This window comes from Physeter macrocephalus, chromosome 11, assembly GCF_002837175.3.
Source record: "Physeter macrocephalus isolate SW-GA chromosome 11, ASM283717v5, whole genome shotgun sequence".
Classification (NCBI taxonomy): Eukaryota; Metazoa; Chordata; class Mammalia; order Artiodactyla; family Physeteridae; genus Physeter; species Physeter macrocephalus.
In genome coordinates this window covers 94,368,002-94,390,201 of record NC_041224.1, presented here as the reverse complement: position 1 = coordinate 94,390,201, position 22,200 = coordinate 94,368,002, and the positions used below count along the sequence as shown (strand labels likewise).

The window sequence follows — 22,200 nt, the reverse complement described above, 5'->3', positions numbered from 1 at the left end:
CCCCCAGCCCCGCCCCCCATTCCCTGCATCTGTGCAGCGCTGTCCCCGCCTGAGCATCCCTCCCTCCTCGGAGCCCCTCCCCCTCGGCATCCGGGTGCAGTGGGTGAACCTTCCCCGTGGCCCAGGGCTGCGCTCGTTCCTCGCCACCTGTCCTCTGCCTCCACTCCTGGGGTCCTTGAGGATGGAGATGACACCCCCACGGGAGCGGTTCTGAACTAATCACTTGAGTTCATCAGGATTGGCTGGGACAAGCACGCAGCTCTCTGCTCACCTCCACGCTTTATCCGTCTTGTTCCACATCTTCAACGCCTTCCCTCTCTCTCTGTTCTCTCCAGCTGCTCCAATACTAACCATCCGCTAAGAACAAGCTCAATTCCCACCTCCTCCGTAAAGCCCTCCAGGACTACCCTCTGTTGATTCTTTTCCCTCTGAGATCCTAGAGCACGCTATACCAACCAGTTTTCAGGGGGAAATTCTTTGCCTCTCCTCCTGTGTGTTCATCTTTTCTCTCCAACTCGACTATAGCGTTCTTGAACGGAAATCAGTATTACCGAGTGACTGAATATACTTTTCACGAGTAAGAAAATCAACTTAGGATTTTTTAACTTTACAGTAATGCGAAAGCAATACGCATTCAGTAGAAACTACTTCGACTTTTGAATTTTGAGCTTTCCTCGGGCCCACCGTATGGGGAAAGACACTTCCTCCTGATGCTGGGTGGCAAAGCCCCAGCTCCCCACCAGCCACGCGACCACACCAGGAGACAGCGGATAGATGCAACCACCACGGACCCAGACAAGCACTCTGCTTGTCAGTACAGTAGTCAATAAATTACACGAGATGGTCAGCACTTTATTAAAAAATAGTCCTTGCATTAGATGATTTTGCCCAACTATAGGCTAACCTAGGTGTTCTGAGTGCACTGAATGTAGGTGAAGCTAAGCAGTGATGTTTGACACGTCAGGTGTATTAAATGCATTTTCAATTTATGATATTTTCAACTTACCATGGGTTTACTGGGACGTAACCCCATGGTAAGTTGAGGAAGATCTGTACAACAGAAGCAGCAGCCAAGGAACCAGTAGGAGAAATAATGGTTTTTATTTAAAGACAGTCACGGCATGGAAGCAACCTAAGTGTCCATCAACAGATGAATGGATAAAGAAGATGTGGCACATATATACAATGGAATATTACTCAGCCATAAAAAGAAATGAAACTGAGTTATTTGTAATGAGGTGGATAGACCTGGAGTCTGTCATACAGAGTGAAGTAAGTCAGAAGGAGAAAAACAAATACCGTATGCTAACACATATATATGTAATCTAAGAAAAAAAATGTCATGAAGAGATTAGTGGTAGGATGGGAATAAAACACAGACCTACTAGAGCATGGACTTGAGGACGTGGGGAGGGGGAAGGGTAAGCTGTGATGAAGTGAGAGAGTGGCAGGGACATATATGCACTACCAAATGTAAATTAGATAGCTAGTGGGAAGCTGCCGCATAGCACAGGGAGATCACCTTGTGCTTTGTGACCACCGAGAGGGGTGGGATAGGGAGGGTGGGAGGGAGGGAGATGCAAGAGGGAAGAGATATGGGAACATATGTATATGTATAACTGATTCACTTTGTTGTAAAGGAGAAACTAACACACTATTGTAAAACAGTTATACTCCAATAAAGATGTTAAAAAAAAAGAAAAAAAAATAATAAAAATGCATTAAAATATTTAAACAAATTAAATCATTGTAAGTAGACTTTTCGGCATCTTGTAAAACAGAAATTGGCAAACTACAGCTTGGTTGCCTGTTTTAATAAATAGTTTTACTGAAACATTACCATGCTCATTTGCTGTGTATTGTCAATGACTGCTTTTGTGCCAGAACAGCAGAGTTAAGTATGGACTACAAGCTTAAAATATTCACTGTCTAGCCCTGTAAGAAAAAGTTTTCAAAGATCCCTGTTATAGAAGAAACAAATCAGGTAAAATTGGGCATTTTTTATTGTTGTTGTAGGGGAAAAATACTAGTACAATATCAAATTGTACATATTCCTGGAAACTGCTACTAAAGGTACATAATTACATAAACTTCTAATGATACATTTGGTTTATAATTGAAAGACATTTCTTTCACTGTCATATTTTATGGGGCCACAATTTATATTGGCTACAATTAAGAAAAAAGGAATCAAAATAGCCTTGAACCAGTAAGTATCATCTAGGGAGAATAGAATAGAATAGGACTCAGTGAGTTTGAGGGATTAATTGGTGCCTGTTTCTCTCTTTTTAAAAACTATACTTCTAAAGTATTGTGTTTTAGTGGTTATTCTAGGGATTACTATATGCATCCTATACGTCATGGTATACTTAGAAATAGTATTGTACTACTTCATGTAAAATGTTAGAACTTTACAGAGATATAATTCCATTTACTTTGCCTCATTCTTTGTGTGGTTGTTATCATTATATGATATTTCTATATGTTAAAAATCCCAGTGTTTTCATTATTACTTTGGTTTAAAAAACCTTTTCAGGGCTTCCCTGGTGGTGCAGTGGTTAAGAATCTGCCTGCCAATGCAGGGGACGTGGGTTCAAGCCCTGGTCCGGGAAGATCCCACATGCCGCGGAGCAACTAAGCCCACAACTAAGTGCTCCACAACTACTGGGCCTGTGCTCTAGAGCCCGCGAGCCACAACTACTGAAGCCCGCGTGCCTAGAGCCCGTGCTCTGCCACAAGAGAAGCTACCGCAATGAGAAACCCGTGCACCGCGACGAAGAGTAGCCCCCACTCGCTCCAACTAGAGAAAAGCCTGTGCACAGCAACAAAGACCTAAGGCAGCCAAAATTATAAATAAATTAATTTCTAAAAACAAACCTTTTAAGAAAATGGGAGAAGAAAATATTATGGTCTCATATTTACCACATACTTACCACTTAAACAGTGCTCATTATTCCTTCCCATGGATTCTAATTTCTATCTTGATTATCATTTTCCCTTCAGCTTGAGGAACTTCCTTTAGCATTTCTTGAAATGCAGGTCTTCTAGCAACAATTTTTCCAACTCTTGTTTATCTGAAAACATTTTTATTTCATACTCATTTTGAGGGATATTTTTACTGGATATAGAAGTATGGTTGTTGTTTTTTTTCTTTTAGCACTTTAAAGACACAATTCCACTGCCTTCTAGCCAACAGTGATTCTAAGTCAACTGTTATTCTTTTTGTTGTGCTTTTGTATTAGTGTGTATTTGTTTTCTCTAACTGCTTTAAAATTTTTCTCTTTAGCTTTCATATTTATCAGTTTGACTAAGGTGTACCTTAGTCTCATTTTTCTTTGTACTTATCCTGCTTGGAATTCCCTGAGGTTATTTAATCTGGGGGGTGATATTTTTCACCGAATTTGGTGAATTTTCAGCCTTTATTCAAATTCGAATATTATTTAGAAATTTTTCTGCCCTATTTTTTTCCTAAGACTCAAAGTACATGCATTGCAAACTGCTTGATACTGTCCCACGTCACTGAAGTTTTTGTTCATTTTTTTACAATAATTTTTCTCTTTTAATTTTTTTAATGTCTTTGATTTGTCTTCAAGTTCATTGACCCATTTTTCTGCAGTGTTTAGACTGCTATTCAGAACCCATCTAGTGTAGTTTTCATTTCAGATGTATTTTCAGCTCTAGAATTTCCATTTGGTTCTTGTTTTAGTTTCCACTTCTCTGTTGGATATCCCTATCTTTCCCTTTAAATCTTTGTGTGTGTGTGTGTTTATGTGTGTAAAACAGTTGTTTACCCGTCCTTGTTTGCTAGTTTATACAAATGGATCATTTTTGAGTCTGTTTCTGTTGATTGCTTTTTTTCTTGATTATGGGTGGTATTGCCTATTTCTTTATATGCTTAGTAACTTTATCGTGTACTGTATGAATGGATTTTGTTGTCTTCTTTTAAAGGGTGCTGAGTTTTTTTCTTGCAGGCAGTTAAATTACTGATGGATCTTCTTGATTCTGTTAGGCTTGGTTTTATGCTTTGTTTGGGCAGGTCAGTGTTGATTTTGTTCTTATTCTGAGGACATGGCCCTTAACTCTAAGGTGTGATCCCTTCTTTTTTTTTTTTTTTTTTTTTTTTTGTAGTATGCGGGCCTTCCTCTGCTGTGGCCTCTGCCATGGCTCACGGGCCCAGCCGCTCCGCGGCATGTGGGATCCTCCCAGACCGGGGCGCGAACCTGGTTCCTCTGCATCGGCAGGCGGACGCGCAACCACTGCGCCACCAGGGAAGCCCCCTTCTTTTAAAGTAGACTTTTAGCATTTCATTTGAATGCCCAAGATGCTCAGTGAAGATTCTGTACTGTGGGCCAGAGATCCAGTCGTCTCCAAGTGCTACATGACCTCTGTTTTTTTTGTTCAGCTCTCAGCCCTGCAGCAGGTGCTGTGTATTAGGCCCCATAGAGTCTCACCCTATGTATACACAGCCCAGGTCTTGGCCAGAGACCCAAGGGGACTATCCATGCAGATTTCTGTCCCCCATTTCACACAGCTCCTTTTTCTATAGTATTCTGTCCTACAAGTTCCAGCCACCTCAGCAGCCCAATCTGCTTCCTCTGCTCACTGAGACTGTTCATCTCATGTATATCGCTTCTTTCAAGAATTGGTCTTGTACTCTGGTTGTCCAGTGCTTTATCTACTTTGTCCATATTAAAAATTGTTTAGGATGTGAGAGAGGGTAAGTCCAGTACTGGTTATTATGTCATGGCTAGCATTGGAAGTCCCTGTTATTCTTTTTAAATTATATAAATGGATTTTTAAGTATGAAGGAATTTCAGTTCACAGACCAGGTCTTAGGAGCCATATGAGAACATCATTTTAATAGTCTCTATAGACATGTACCTGTATTTCTTAGAGGGCTGAGATGGCTCCACTGGTCAATATTTGAGCAGTTACAAGCATGTTACATCTGTTTATGTATGCAGAACAAAATAACATAAGAATGTTACATCATTGTTTTGTATTGAGTGTTCATGCTTCTGAATGATTACTATTTTAATGGGTAAACACTGATCAGAGTTTCGTGAACTTCCAGAAACATTACTATAAGTAAACAGTCATCAGGATTCCTAAGTGTGAGCAAACTGTAATCAGGAGGCTCAATAAATTGGTTAGGGCTGGTAGTTTTACATTTAAATGTTTTTGTTTCCTCAACCTGAATCTTGGATTTTTTTTTCATTTTAGTGATAAATGCTTAACTTTGACAACTCTAAATACTTAGTATATGTTGAACACCTACTATTTTCTAGGCATCTATCATAATCTGTTAGCAAATATTCTCACTTATTCCCCACATTGATCATGCAGGGCAGATGGCATTATCCCTGTTTTTCAGATGAAGACTGAGGCTTCAAGAAATTAGGCACTAAAGTCTTACAGTTAATAAATTACAGAGCCATGATTTGAGCCCTGGTCTAACTCTAAAGCCCATGCTTTTTATTCTATCTTTTATTTTCTTAGCTGTGCAACAACCACCTTTGGAGCTTTTAATAAATACAGATACCTAGGTACCATCCCGATGTTCAGTATGTCCAGGGTGGTATCTGTAAAACTGAAGTGTTGCCAGATTTGAGCACCACTGTTTACTAATGCCATATTCCTCCTCCATCGTCACAGGCACTGGATTGTGAAGCCCTGTAAGGCAGAAAACTAGGAATGTGAACATTTTAAAGATTGTAGCTGTCACTGAAATAAGAAAATGAGAGTGAAAGGCAAGGATACTTCTTTTTTGGTTCTCAGGGTAAAGGCTGCAGCTGAGGGCTAATAGAGAAGTTGAGGAGGATTAACCCTAAACTTCCTATTACCTTTTGTAAGCATATCAGCCAGGTTCTCCAGAAATGACTACTTTGAATTTTTAAGTCAAGTGAGAGGTATGTCTCATCTCTACTGTTATGAGTTTCAGTTCCTCATCTGTGAAAGGGCATATCTATCTCAGATAGATTTGAGAGTGACATGAGATTATTGCCTAATTCATACTAAGTATTCAGAAAGTGGGAGCTACTATTATTATAATTAGTACTATTACTGCTTCCTTTGGAATTATCAATTTAGTACCAGCCCTCAGCCCCCTAACTACCTATCCTAACATTTTTTATTGTTCGTTGTCTCTAATATGGCCCCTTCTCTCCTCTCTGACTTCATTTCTATGCTTTCCCCTCACTGCTTTCTTTGCATTTCCTCAGATATGCTGTGCATGTTCCTGTCTCAAGGCCTTTGTACTTACTGGTCTCTGCCTGAATAGTCTTCCTCCACGTTTCATTCATACCTCTGCTCAAATATGTCTTCTTCAGAAATGCCTCCCCTGACCAACCAACTAAAATAGAATGTCCCACTACTCTCTATCACACGTCCCTGTTTTACTTTATGCATAACATTTTCACTCTGACATTTATATTATATTCTGTACATACTTTTTTTTAAAGTAGCATTTAATTAATTTATTTATTTATTGAAGTGTGGTTGATTTACAATATTATATTAGTTTCAGGTGTAAAGTAGCATTTTTTTTTTTTTTTTTTTTTTTTTTTTTTTTTTTTTGTGGTATGCGGGCCTTCCTCTGCTGTGGCCTCTCCCGTTGCAGAGCACAGGCTCCGGACGCGCAGGCTCAGCGGCCATGGCTCACGGGCCCAGCCGCTCCGCGGCATGTGGGATCTTCCCAGACCGGGGCGCGAGCCCGGTTCCCCTGCATCGACAGGCGGACGCGCAATCACTGCGCCACCAGGGAAGCCCCTAAAGTAGCATTTTAATACAATAGAAATAAATCAGGGGCTGATTGGATCTGGTGAATATAGTTAAAAATATATTGCCTTTAACATGAAAAGATGCTCAACATCACCAATCATTAGAGAAATGCAAATCAAAATGACAATGAGGTATCACCCCACACCGGTCAGAACGGCCATCATCAAAAAGTCTACAAACAACAAAGACTGGAGAAGGTGTGGAGAAAAGGGAACCCTCCTATGCTGTTGGTGGGAATGTAAATTGGTACAGCCAGTACAGAGAACAGTATGGAGGTTCCCCCAAAAACCAAAACTAGAGCTACCATACGATCCAACAATCCCACTCCTGGGCACACACCCAGAGAAAAACATGGTTCGAAAGGATACATGCACCCCAGTGTTCACTGCAGCGCCGTTCACAATAGCCGAGACATGGAAGCAACCCAAATGTCCACTGACAGACAAATGGACAAAGAAGATGCGGTACATACCAATGGAATATTATTCAGCCATTAAAAAGAAAGAAATAATACCATTTGCAGTAACATGGATGGACCCGGAGACTCTCATACTAAGTGAAGCAACTCAGGCACGGAGAGACAAATATCATATATCGCTTATATGTGGAATCTGCTAGTGTTGGAGGGTCTCCTGCAGAGGTGGGGGGTGGCCGTGGCTCACCGTGAGGACAAGGAAACTGGCAGCAGAAGTTCTGGGAAGCACCCCCTGGCGTGAGCCCTCCCAGAGTCTGCCACCAGCCCCACCAAAGAGCCCAGGCAGGCTCCAGTGTTGGGTCACCCCATGTATATACTTTTTAATTTACTTGTTGTTATATAACTTGGTCTGTTTTGTCCACTGCTGAATCTCCAGCTTTTTAGAACAGTGCTTAGCATATAGTGCGCACTTAATAAGTATAGCTGAAAGATTGAATTTCCAAATTTGATAGCTCTCCTTTATAAAAAAGACAAAACCCAGTATCATAGTGGTAGGATAAAAGCTATGTGCTCTAATGTATCCGGTATTTTGTCTTTATGTTAAATAGGTTTTACCATTTTATGTTTGGTAATTTTCCTTAATAATGGCTTTATCAATGATATATATTTTAACAGCCTCGTTATTAATGATATTATCTGATAGCAGCATGCTATTCTCTGTTGACTTGTATGTTTTCCCCTGGCTCTCAATGGTCGTCAATGGAGAGGACCTGAGTAAAATATATCACAAATCATAACTTTAATATCATACATAATTGTTTGCATTCTTTTCAGTGTCTCATTCTTTCCCAGACTTCAGTTGTCTTTGAGCTCACATTTATTTAGTTTCTCTTAATTTGTTTAAGAAGTACACATAGTCATTGACCTAGTGTTTAGTACTTCCCTGAGAATTCACTCTATCATGTAGTTACAAAAATGCTCACCATAAAATTATTTATAATGATAAATTGAAAACCATATAAATGTTATAGGTAAGCTTATTAGTTCATTAAATGTGTTCTATCCATAAATGTGATATGTAGTCATTAAAAAAGATAGTGTTGAGCTGTTTTTATTAACATATACATATATCTATGATTTTTTTTTTTTTTTTTTTTTTTTGGCCGCACCATGTGGCTTGTGGGATCTTAGTTCCCCAACCAGGGATTGAACCTGGGCCCTCGGCAATGAAAGTGCAGAGTCCTAACCACTGGGCTGCCAGGGAATTCCCAATATACCTATGATTTTTTTAATGAAAAAAGCAGGTTACAAGGAAACACGTACAATATAATCTCATTTTTGTGGAGGAAAAATTAATACTTGTATGTGTATAGAAAAAAAGTCTGAAGAATCCTATCCAAAATTGGAGAGCAAGATTAGCAGTCTTAGTTTGTGTCCAAGTCCACTAGTAATTTTCCGGATCTTCATTTGTTTTGGTACCACTAACTGTAACTATTAATTCTGGCTCCTGGGAAAGCCTCTGTCTTGTCCTGGATATAAATAAATCACCTCTCCCCTTAGTTCAACAAAAAAAAAAGGCTGGAGTTTTTTTCAAAGGAACTTTTCTAGGAAAATAAACAAAAAAGTCACAGTGAAAGCATAGAAACCAAAGTGTTTACAGAACACACATTACTTTTTCCTAAGTAGTAAAAGTCTATCCACCATCTAGCTTAGCTGATGCAGTTTATGGCACTCTAAAGTCCTTGTGGCAATTCTTTACCCAGATCTTTCTAGCCAAACCTAGTAAGTTGGAAGTTTTGATTCAGTACTACCATTTAGGAATGTTATAGAAGAAAATGGGATGACATAGAAAAATGTATACAAAATATTAAATAAAAAAATCAGATTGTAAAATAGTATATATGATGGTATCCTAATTTTGTTTAAGATATATGGTGTAATGTACAGAAAAAAAACAAACAAAACCGCTAATCTTGAAATGGTGCAGTGGTTATCTTTAAGTGGTGAAATTACAGCTCATTTTAAATTTTTTTCTGGTTCTCTATTTTTCTAAATTTTTACAGAAATGTAGTAATTCACGTCAAACTTATAAGGCTCCATATTACCACAGTCACGTCCTCAGGTTCCTCCTTGGTGGATTCAACCAGCCTCAGATTGTATACTATATTTGCACTCCGTGGTTATTTGAATCCTCAGATGCAGAACCATGGATAAGGAGGACTGACTAAGGGACTTGAGCATGGGGGTGGGGTCGGGTGTCCTGGAACCAGTGTCCCATGGATGTCAAGGCTGACTGTATAGTTTCTACTACAGACACGCCGTGTTTTATTGTGCTTAGCTTTACAGTACTTCACAGATCGTGTTTTTTACAAATTGAAGGTTTGTGGCAATCCTGTGTCAAGCAAATCTATCAGTGCCATTTACCCAACAACATTTGCTCTTTTCATTGTCTCTGTGTCACATTTCGGTAATTCTTGCAATATTTCAAACCTTCCACCAGCAAAAAGATTACGACTTGCTAAAGGCTCAGGTAATGTTTAGTATTTTTTAACAATGAAGTATTTTTAAATTAAGTTGTGTATACATTGGTTTTTTAGACATAATTCTACTGTACACTTAATAGACTACTGTATAGTGTAAACGTAACTTTTATATGCACTGGGAAACCAAAAAAATGCATGCAACTCGCTTTATCATGATATACACTTTATTGCAGTGGTCTAGAACTGAACCTGCAATATCATATGCCTGTATATCAGTTCTAAACTCCTCTGGATGTTTTATAAAGGCTCCTTCTTTTTTTTTTTTGGCTGCACCACCTGGCATGTAGGATCTTAGTTGCCCAACCAGGGATCGAACTCGTATATAAAGGCTCTTTTTAATCCAGCTTTTTCTACCTATCTAAATCTTCATAGCTTTGCCTCTGAATAGTCACCTTGTTCTTGGGCAGGAGGCATTATTAAATAAAGCTGAGAACATGTATGATCACTTCTTGTTTAGTATTGAAAGTACTCTCTCTTGTCTTTTGGTTTATGTAGCACTGGAGCCAGCTAGGGTCCAACAGTGATCCACAAGTTTGTACATTGTGACTGGCTTCTCTTTCCAGTATATCTACCAGATGCTTAGTTGTCCTCAGAGTCTGTTAGCAAATCAAAATGGTGTTAAACCTGGGAAAGTACTGCTCTTTAAAGATGTTAGCTGATTGTTGTTATTTAGCTGTCTTATGTGCAGTGGTGGGTGTTGGGCATTGTAGCTGGCAATACGAACAAGGAAATGGGGGAACACAGTAAGATATAGAAAACCTCAACTTCCTGTAAATTTGAATGGATTGCTTTCTTAGAGTGAATTTTAAACTTCTTGGGTCCTTAAGTTTAGAAATCTATATAATAATAAATGAAATACAGTCACCGAAATAAACTTTGAGGATTATAAAAATAACCCAAGTATACTAGTTAGGGCTGATGAGGCTGTTATGTATTAACAAATAATCCCCAAATTGCAATTGCTTAAAGCAATAAAGTTTCATTTATTGTTCACATTACAGACTGATGCAGGTTGCATGATTCTCTTTGCAGCTCTCTCTAAGCAGTGTCCTCTTCCATTATTTGATGCCACCATCTTCATATGTAGCCTCCTAATTTGTGACAGAAGGGAAGAGAGATTATAGGTGATTTGCACAGAAGATTTTATTGGCATAGTTGGCAGTGGCTCATTCTGTTTCACTTACATTCTTATGGTTAGAACCCAGTTTTGTGGCACATAAAGTAAGGAAGGCTGATCTTCCTCTGTGCCTAGGAAAAATATAATGAAATGGGGTCACAAGGATCGTGTTTGCCACACCAAAGTTTTAGAAGAATAAAATGTGCCACTAACCATATCTTATAGATGGGCTCTCTATTTTTTTTCTCTTTATCTGTTTGCCTTCTCTCTAGTTTCCTTCTTGCTCTCTGCCTTTCTGTCACATTAAGCTGCCCAAGGTTGCAGTGGAGTGAGTGAAAAATGATCTCTTTCCCTATTGCCTTTATTTCTTAAGGGAGAAGAAAGTCCCAACTCTAAGTAAGTACATCTTGGCTAGTAAAGCTTTTTGTACAAAACTTTAAAATTCCCTTTTCAAAAATAAAATCTGAACTTGTTGAATCAATCATATTTAGTTTTTATTTAAAATCTGAGCAACTTAGAGTAGCATATTCTCATAGCTTTGCCTAATCTATAAATGTCAATTTTTATTTATACTATCCATATAAAAAGGTCTCACTGTATCTGAAGAGATTCATTTATTTATTCATTCATCAAATTTTAGTTGAGCTCCTGTTATATGCCAGGCACTATTCTAGGTATTGGGGATATAGTGATGAACAAGACAGAATTCCTATCTTATATTCTGATCAGATTTATTGATCATCAAAATCTGTGATGGATGGTGCAATGTATCAATTAGTAACCATAAATTAATTAGTTAACATACCAACTATAAGGATTACAAAATTAGAGTAAGCATCATAGGATTAGTGCAATGTAAACAGATTCATGGTGGTTGGTATTTAGAAACCATAATATCACGGGGAATAATATGGATCTGTTTTTTTCTTTTAGCTTTAAAGAAACCCCCTGTTTCCTTTTCTCAATATGAAAGTCATCAAGTAATCTCCCATCTTCCAACTGGACAACCTCTCTCCCCAAATATGGTTCCAGGTATGAAGTCTTATTCTTAAAATTCCATTTGAAAATCAATTTTCTGGTCAGGTATTGTTACATAGTGAATAAAACGTCATTTAGCAGCACAGTGAAGTATCATTCATTATTCTAGTTAACTTTGTATATTATCAAATGACTGATAAAAGCTCAGGGAGAAATCATTACAAAATGAACTTTGTCTAATGCACTATTAAGAGTGGAAGAATTATTTGTTCTGCCACTCTGGACTACGTTCCCTTTCATCACTACCAGTATATATGTATTTACCTTCTCCAAAATGTGTTCAAGTTTATCTCACAGAGGCCTTCTATAAAATGAGATCCGCCTGTATTAAACTCCCTACTCTGCACTTATCTGTGTATTTTCTACTGAATACCTACTCAAATTTACAGAAATGTTCCCCTAAAATGAGAATTGATATGATTAAAATTAATTGTAATAGAGATCTAAATTGAGGCTTTGATGAGTTAAAAAGGGAGGTGGGGGAAAGAAAAGTTATATCCAGGAGATGCTAATAAGAAAGAATCAAGAGTTAACAGTTGTGTCACTGTGTAGATGAAAATGACTTCGAGATTAGAAATTCTAAAAGCCTTATTGGATTTTGGAGATTTCTGATAGCAATATAGAATTTGGAGGGAAGAAAAGTTACAGGTATCACTGCCATTTTAATCTTTGGGTTTCTACTATTGATATATATTCCATTGATGTATAGGTTTATAATCAATACTAAAGATACCCACCTGGGAATGATTAGTAAACTTCACACAACTAAAATCACATTGGTTATAAGATTTGATTAAAGAAATAAAATAAAGCTCTAAAAAAAAGCTACCTGACTACCCAGTATCAGATAACAGTGTGTCTTACCTTTTCTCAAGTAGGTCTTATGAAATTCTTCTGCAAAATATGACCTTAATTTGATGTTTTTATGCCATAGATTCTCATGTAAACCACAATGGAAACCCCAGAACTTCAAAACAGAACCCTTCCAATCCTCTTCAACATTTAATTCCAGGCCCTAACTTGGAGAGTGAACCCAGAATTCAAGCAGATATTCTAAAGCAGGCTACCAAGGATCGAGCCGGTGATCTCCATAAATTGAAGCAAAGTAAGAATCAGTTGATGAATATTATGCTGAAAAGATTTCTTTAAATATAATATATTTATTTACAAGTCTGGATTAAGGTCTTCATTATTATAATCTCTAACTAATGGATGTATAGTGAAAGTTATATACATATAAAGAGAAAGTATGACGGTTGTAAAATTTAAAAGAAAAGTAGGTTTTAAATAGATAGAGATATTTTAAAGAACACTTTCAAAAACTTCTCTTGTTCTCCAGTGTTAAAAAATAAATTTCAGGTGAGTTGATTTTTTTAAATGCTGTTAGTTCTTATGGATATAAAATTTTCTGAGAAGTGAGAGAAGATATATTTTGTTAGGCTAATATATGAAAACTTTGATTAGAAAGGAGGGAAGATAAAGAGTTTTGAAAAATGAGTTCTGGAAGAAATAAAGACTGCCATGGTAGAAAGTTCAATGCTGTTTCCTTTTCCATTCCCTCCAATTGCAATTTGCTTCATTTAGGCGTTAGAAGTGAAAGAAATTGAACAAATTCATAGTACTGTATAATAATGTTTGACTGCTTAATTGTTTCAGAGGTATTGATTATGATAAATGGACAATACCTGTTAATCTGCATAATTTTCTAATTGGTAGATTTTCAAGATGTATAAGAAAAAATTCCGGTAGTAGACACAATTGGGGACAGGACAGTGGCTCTTAGACCAGCTCTCTTAAACTGTACTTTTCACTGCTTCTGCTTTTTAAGGCTTCTTCCCTTCAACTTCTGAATAGACAGAATGTCTGAAACCTCTAGTTTTCTTTTGTTTACTTTTAATGATGGCTTCTATGGCAACAACTCTTCAGAGCAGTGTTTAGGCATTTACTTGTACACAGGTTGTTTGTACTGTGATAACTGCACAGTGTTACATTTTTAAATTGGTCTTATGACAGTTATTCATATTTCTGCATCTATATGAATATATAGTTTGTGTACATTTAATTTACTTTCCTTCCTTGACATTTTAAAGCATATCCATGTATCTTGACTGAAGTATTATATAAAAAATGTTTTTATTTACAAGAATATGGTTAACATTTTAAATACAGTGAAAAAACATTTCCTCCAAATCTTGTTGGGGAGTTGGCTTCAAAACTTTTATCTCAAAAAAAGAGGTTTATAGTAACGTCAGAATCTTACTAAGATAAAATATCTTAATATGATCACTTAAGATTTTCTTCTACTTATAGTTTATTCTATAAAAATTGTTATTGTTGTCTTACCTCTCTTTTTTTTAGCCAGTCTTTGGGTAAAGAATGTGATTGGAAAATGATCACCAGGAAATTATTACCTTCCACAATTTTTTTTTTTTGGCTGTGCCGTGTGGCATGTGGGTTCCTAGTTCCCCAACCAGGGATCAAACCCATGCCCCCTGCAGTGGAAGCCTGGAGTCCTAACCACTGGACCACCAGGGAATTCCCTACAATTTATTTTTAAAAGAGCCTATTGAGTTTTAAAATCTTACTCCAAATTCTTTTCAGTGTACATATAGAGTTGAAATCAATGTGAGCACTATTTTGTGATTTACTTTGGCATTATTTCTTACATGCGTTTGAATCTATCAAATAGTTATGTAGTTGTCATTTAAAAATATACATATATACATATACACACACGTAGACATATGCATATATTCCATTGTGTTTAGGCAATAATAATAGTTCATTTAGCTCTACTCTTTGATTATTTAAATTATTTCGTATTTTCTTATGTTAGATGTCATGATAATGAATACGTTTTTTTTTCAAATTATTTCCTGCTTCTCCTACTTTGGGTATTCCTTTAAAAGTGTAGTCCCCTAACTGAATTTATTAGGTCAAAGTACTTGACTAACTTTATAGCTCCTGATACATAATGTCAGATTGTTCTCTAGAACAGTTTCACAATGTCATTAGAGATGTTTACATTTATTTATTTCCCTAAGGCCTGGCCACATTTGCTTTTTAACTCTTTTGTAAGGCATTTAGAATATAATGATTCCTTAAGGGTGTTTTAATAGGCATTTACTTTCTGGTGGCCTGTCCATTTTTATGTGAGGAATTATACTATAATTATATCTTGGTATATAATCTGTGCATCACTTTTGACCACTGAGCCTGATAACTTTGGAGATTGATCCTATACCTTTCTGTCAAATCTTTATCAATAATTCAGGTGCTAACCTTTGATAAATTAACTTTACTGCAGTTTCCTCTTCTGCCTTTTGTGATATGAGACTTTATTATATCATGCAAGTGATTTTTTTAGAAATTAAAAACAAGTTTAAAATTGTGGTAAAATACATATAAAATTCACCGAAGTGCACAATTCAGCGGTATTTAGTACATTTATAATGTTGTGCAGTCATTACAACTGTCTAGTTCCAGAAAGTATTCATCACTACAGAAGAAAACCCTGTACCCATTAAGCAGTCACTCCCCATTTTCTCCTACCCACAGTCCTTGGCAATGACTAACCTATTTTCTGACTCTATGGATTCACCTGGAATCCTGGATATTTCATGTAAATGGAATCATACAATATGTAGCCTTTTGTGTCTGGCTTCTTTTTCTTAGCATACTGTTTTCAAAGTTCAGCCATGTTGTCGCAGGTATCAGTACTTTATTCCTCTTATGGCTGGATAATATTCAATTGTATGAATACATTTTGTTTATCCATTCATCTGTAGATGGGCATTTGGATTGTTTCCACTTTTTGGCTATTGTGAATAGTGCTGCGATGAACATTCATTTACAAGCTTTTGTTGAACACTTGTTTTCAATTCTTTAAGTGTGTACCTAGATGTAGAATTGCTGGATTATATGGTAATTCTATGTTTAGCTTTATAGGAAACTGCCAAACTATTTTCCACAGCAGCTGCACCATTTTACGGTTCCGTCAGCAATGCACGAGAGTTCCAGTTTCTCGACATCCCTGTCAACACTATCAGTATTTTCCACTGTTCCTGTTGTTTTTACTGTTGCCATCCTAGCGCCTGTGAAGTGGTATCTCATTGTGATTTTCATTTGCATTTCCCTAATGACTAATGACATTGAGCATCTTTTCGTGTACTTGTTGGCCATTTGTATATCTTCTTTAGAGAAATGTATATTCTAGTCCTTTGCCCATTTTAAAATTGAGTTGTTTGTCTTTGCTGTTGAGTTTTAAGCATTATTTATATATTCTGAATACTAGACCCTCATCAGATGTATGATATGCAAATATTTTTACCCATTCTATCATTTGTTTTTTCACTCTCTGATAGTGTCCTATGATGCACAAAGTTTTTAATTTTGATGAAGTCCAATTTATCTATTTTTCTTTTGTTGTTCATGCTTTTGGTGCCATATCTAAGAAACCTTTGCCAAATCAAAATGGTCATGTTTTCTTCTAAGAACCTCATAGTTTTTGCTCTTTTTTTTAACTTGAGGTATAATTGATTTACAATATTATATTAGTTTCAGGTGTACAACATGATGATTAAATGTTTGTGTACATTGCACAATGGTCACAACAATAATAGTTTTAGCTCTTATATGTAAGTTGTTGATCTATTTTAAGTTAATATTCATATACGGTATGAGGTAAGGATCCAACTATGTTCTTCTGTGCATCGGTATTCAGTTGTCTTAGCACAATTTGTTGAAGACACCTTCTTTCTCCATTGAACAGTCTTGGTATCCTTGTCGAAAATCAGTTGACCACACATGTATGGGTTTATTCTGGATTCTTAATTCTGTTCCATTGAGACCAGATGCCAGGAGCACACTGTTTTGATTACTGTCACTTTGTAGTAAGTTTTGAAATTGGGAAGTGTGCGTCTTCCAACTTTGCCCTTCTTTATAAGATTATTTTGACTGTTTGGCATCTCTTACAATTCCATGTGAATTTTAGGATCTACTTGTCTATTTCTACTAAAGAGACAGTTGGGATTTTTTTTTAACATCTTTATTGGAGTATAACTATTTTACAATGGTGTGTTAGTTTCTGCTTTACAACAAAGTGAATCAGTTATACATATACGTTCCCATATCTCTTCCCTCTTGTGTCTACCTCCTTACAAACCTCCCTATCCCACCCCTCTAGGTGGTCACAAAGCACATAGCTGATCTCCCTGTGCTATGTGGTTGCTTCCCACTAGCTATCTATTTTACATTTGGTAGTGTATATATGTCCATGCCACTCTCTCACTTCGTCACAGCTTACCCTTCCCCCTCCCCATATCCTCAAGTCCATGCTCTAGTAGGTCTGTGTTTTATTCCCGTCCTACCACTAATCTCTTCATGACATTTTTTTTTCTTAGATTCCATATATATGTGTTAGCATACGGCAGTTGGGATTTTAATAGGAATTACATTAAATCTGTAGATTGCTTTGGGGAGTATTATCATTTGAACAATATTAGGTCTTCCAATCCATGAAGATGGGATGTCTTTCCATTTATTTAGGGTATCTTTAATTTTCTTCAGCAGTTTTTGTAATTTTCAGTGTACAAGTCTTACGCCTCCTTGGTTAAATTTATTCCTAAACATTTAATTATTTTTTATGTTATTGTAAATCAAATTGTTCTCTTAATTTCCTTTTCAGATTGTTCATTGCTAGTGCATAGAAATATGACTGATTTATTTGTTTCCTTGGCTTTTGGTTTTAAAATTTTTAATGCAAATTTCTAAGAATATGCTAATATTTGGGTTCATCTTAGAATGGTATTTTATTTTCACTCTTTTAGAAATAATAGTGTTTTAAAATATACTATAAAAATATACCTATGTTATATACATTAGCATATACATAAACATATGTGTATATATATATATAAAGTCAATATTTTGAATATGATTCAAAAGTTTTATGAGTATTTTACATCAACTACATTTTTTTTTCATTTTACCTTTCGATGTCCCTTCACCCATTTCTCCCATGTCCCCACCCCCAACCTCTGCCAACCACCAATCTGTTCTCTGTATCTATGAGCTTGATTTTTTTTTTTCTTTTTGGCTGCATTGGGTCTTCATTGCTGTGGGCTTTCTCTAATTGTGGCAAGCGGGGGCTACTCTTCGTTGTGGCGTGCAGGCTTCTCATTGCAGTGGCTTCTCTTGTTGCGGACCACGGGCTCTAGACACACAAGCTTCAGTAGTTGCAGCACATGGGCTCAGTAGTTGTGGCATGTGGGCCCTAGAGCACACAGGATTCAGTAGTTGCAGTGCGTGGACTCAGTAGTTGCGGCACGCGGGCTCACGGGCTGGGCTCTAGGGCATGCAGGCTTCAGTAGTTGTGGCTCGCTGGCTCTAGAGTGCAAGCTCAGTAGTTGTGGCTCATGGACTTTGTTGCTCCATGGCATATGGGATCTTCCCGGACCAGGGATCAAACCTGTGTCCCCTGCATTGGCAGGCGGGTTCTTAACCACTGTGCCACTAGGGAAGTCCCTATGAGCTTGATTTTTATTTGTTTGTTTTACTTTTTCTTAGATTCTACATATAAAAGAGATCATATGGTACTTACTTATTTCACTTGGCATAATACCATCAAGGTTCAACCATGTTGTTGCAAATAGCAAGATTTCATTCTTTTTTGTTGCTAAATAATATTTCATTGCATATATATACCACACTTTCTTTGTCCATTCATCCACCAATGGACACTTAGGTTGTTTCCATATCTTGGCTATTGTAAATAATGCTGCAATGAACATGGGGGTGCCTGTTTCAAGTTAGTGTTTTCATTTTCTTCAGATGAATACCCAAAATGGAATTTCTGGATCATATGGTAATTCTATTTTTAATTTTTTGAGGAACCTTCCTACTGTTTTCCTTAGTGGTTGCACCAATTTACATTCCTACCAAGAGCATAAGGGTTCCCTTTCCTCCACATTTCTCCAATTATGACTGATTTTTGTTTGTTGATCTTGTATCCTGCAACTTAACTGAATTTAACACAATAGGTTTTTATTTGTGTATATTCCAACATATCCATCTTGACTCTTATGACAACTTTCATTTCTTTTATTGAAAATCATCTGTCCTTTTTCTGGCCGTAAATATACTACTCAATTTTCATTTATTTTTTGTACCACAAATGGATTATTTGACCTCTTTGGAATATACAATGATCCAAATTTTGTTTTCTCTATCTTGATAACCATTTGTCCCAGGATTATTATTTATTTTCCCTTTGTGATATTTACTTCTGGTTTATCTTGTACACACATAAACTCACATTAAATTATTTCACTATTTTTATCTCTCTCTAGAGTTTCCATTTTTTTCCATTTCTTGTCTTTATCCCTAGCATATGGTACGATTCTGATACCAATTCCAATGTGTGTGAGTTTTTCCCACACCACTAAGCAATTCTCTAAACACCAGCTGGGTATCTACAGTTTAACTCAATTCTGACACTATCTACCCGGAGATAGCCTCAGATCTCACAGGTTAAGGGCTCAGTCCTCCCCCACTTCAGATGCCAATTACAAGTCCAGATTGTTGCCTATATTTCTGACTGACTGGATGAAGATCTTAGGTACCAACAGCCCCTTCCTTGGGTGCAGTTAATTTGCTGGAGCTTGCAGAACTCAGAGAAACATTTTACTTACTAGATTACCAGCTTATAAAAAATATAACTCAGGAGGAGCCATATGGAAGAGTTGCATAGGACAGCACAGAGCTTCCATGCCTATTCCAAGCATGCCAATCTCCCCAAATCTCCATGGGTTTTTATGGAGGCTTCATTACATAGGCAATACACATTCATTACATTGCTTTATAATAATCTGAACCTACCTTAAAATTTTTTAAAAAATAAATTTTTCTTTGTTCTTCCAGAAGAATTTCACTGTCAGTTTATCAAGTTCTATGACTAGCCTCAAATGTAGTTTTAATTACAATTTTATCCTTTTTTTTAATCCTTACTGTTTTCTTCTTTGGTTTTATCCTTCTCAAAATCATATTTGCCTAAAAGTTTCTATATAGTAGAAGAATTATTTAAAATAAACATTTGGGACTTCCCTGGCAGTCCAGCAGTTAAGACTCCGTGCTTCCACTGCAGGGGGTGCGGGTTCCATCCCTGGTCGGGGAACTAAGACTCTGCATGCTGCGCAGAGTGACCAAAAAGGAAAAATAAAATAGAATAGAATAGAAACAAATATTTAAGGTATATACAAGGAACTGTTACCAGAAGGGGGACCCCTTCCAGGGCCCTAGAGTGGACTCTTGTCTAACACTTGGTAATGAATTGTCCATGGAGACGCATTTACTGACAAAGCAAAAGACTTTATTGGAAAGGAGTGTTCAAGCAGAGAGCAGCAAGGTAAGAGAACCCAGGGTAACTGCTCTGCCATGTGGCTTGCAGTCTCAGGTTTTATGGTAATAGGGTTAGCTTTCTGGGTTGTCTCTGGCCAATCACCTTGCCTGTGCCCATATTTGGTCCTATTCAAGGCCCTTCTTGATGGCGTGTGCATCTCTCAGTCAAGATGATTTCCAGCAGGAGGGTTTCTGGGAGGTTGGCAGGACATATTATGGACTGGTGTCTCCTCCCTTCTTTGGGAACCAAATTCTCCCGGTTGGTTTGTGGTGGCAGCACTGTGTTCATTTTCAGGACCTCCTGTTGTGAGACTACTCAGGCAGGTGGTTATTATCATGTCTGGCCAAGGTGGGTGGTTTTGGTCAATGGTTTCCTAATAGAACCATTAGAGATAATCTAATGCCCTATTACTCACTACTCTGGACTAGCAGCATCCACATCACCTGTGATTGTTAAGAAGATTTCAGGCCCTACCCTAGACCTTATTTATATTTACATTAAAGTTTGAGACTCCACTATTATGTGATTTCTTCATTTCACAGACAAGAAAATTTAGATCCAGAGTGTTTAATTTACTTGAGGTAAATAGTGGAACAACCAGGACTATTATCTAGGTCCCTTATCTTCAGGTTCACAGCTTTTTCACTGTATCACACTACCTCCTCTATACTTTTAAAGTAATGGAAAAATTCTTTAATAGTTCCTTTTCTTGTTCTATTTCTGGCAAACTCCTAATTGTACTTTAAAGCTGTGCTCTGCTGGCATCTATTTGATAAAGCCCTTCTCATATCCCTACTGTCTTGACCAAATCAATCATTCCCTTCTCACTGTATAGTTGACCCTTGAGCAACATGGATTTGAACTGCATGGATCCACTTATATGTGGATTTTTTCACTAGTAAATACTACAGTACTACGCAGTCTGCAGTTGATTGAATCTGAGGATGTGGTTGCTGCATGTATGGAGGTGCAACTTTAAATTATATGTAGATCTTTGACTGTGCAGAGGGTCAGTACCCCTAACCCCCATGTTGTTCAACGGTCAACTGTACTTCAGTCCATTGAACATATTATCATTAATGTATATACCACATCATTTTGTAATTAACTGTTAAAGGGGAGGAAAAAATTTTCCATGACCTTTTTAGGATCCCTGGCTGGGTCTGAAAATTAAACTGAGAAAGATTAACAGGAAAAAAAACCCTACAAATTTATTTAACATGACACAGGGCCCTTCATAAGGAGAAGGAGACCCAAATAAATGGTTAAACCTGAATTTTTATTTTTTTAAAAATTTAAACAGTAAGTATATATGTGAAATAATTACTGTAGTAGTACAGAAAATTTAATCATTTTACATTATAAAAATGATTTATGCAGAAGTGGTTTAGTTTAGAGAAATTGGCATTATTATTACTGACATCATTTGGATATAACTAAGAAAAAATATAAGATGAATAAAAGTTTTTGGAACATGATATCCAAGAAAGTTTTTAATCTTCGTTTTGTTTTCAGTCAGTGTCAAGGTGGCTCTCTCCAGGTCATTGTGCAATAAGCTATTGGTACAAACCAAAACATGATTATGGAAATACTCTATGAGTTTACCCACCCTTTTACTGATAATTTCCTCTCTATTTTCTCCTCCCCATAGTGAAATAACTTCAAATTTCCTAATTACAACATATTCCATAATAATATGTCTAACTATAAAATTATATGTTTACATAATATGTATATGTAAAATATATATACATACACTCAACACTTAATACTCATGCAAATATTAGAGAAAAGTAAGAGATTCTTTAAGATACATTTTTAAAAGCAGGAAAGAAGAGGCAGAGGGAGAGATATCCATTCATTTTAAACAGAGAAAGGCAGAAGACAGATCACATATTTCATTGAATCT

The 22,200-nt window shown here is 36.8% G+C and overlaps 1 protein-coding gene across 2 annotated transcripts in view; it reads left to right on the top strand.

Annotated features, from left to right (window-relative positions):
- GOLM2 (golgi membrane protein 2) overlaps positions 1–22,200 on the top strand; it is a 99,187-nt gene that overhangs the window by 51,193 nt on the left and 25,794 nt on the right. For both annotated transcript variants that reach the window (XM_024118266.3, XM_024118268.3), the window contains exons 7-8: positions 11,789–11,887; positions 12,828–12,998. In XM_024118266.3, coding sequence (XP_023974034.1) covers positions 11,789–11,887; positions 12,828–12,998 — 270 coding nt within the window. The remainder of the gene's footprint in view (positions 1–11,788; positions 11,888–12,827; positions 12,999–22,200) is intronic.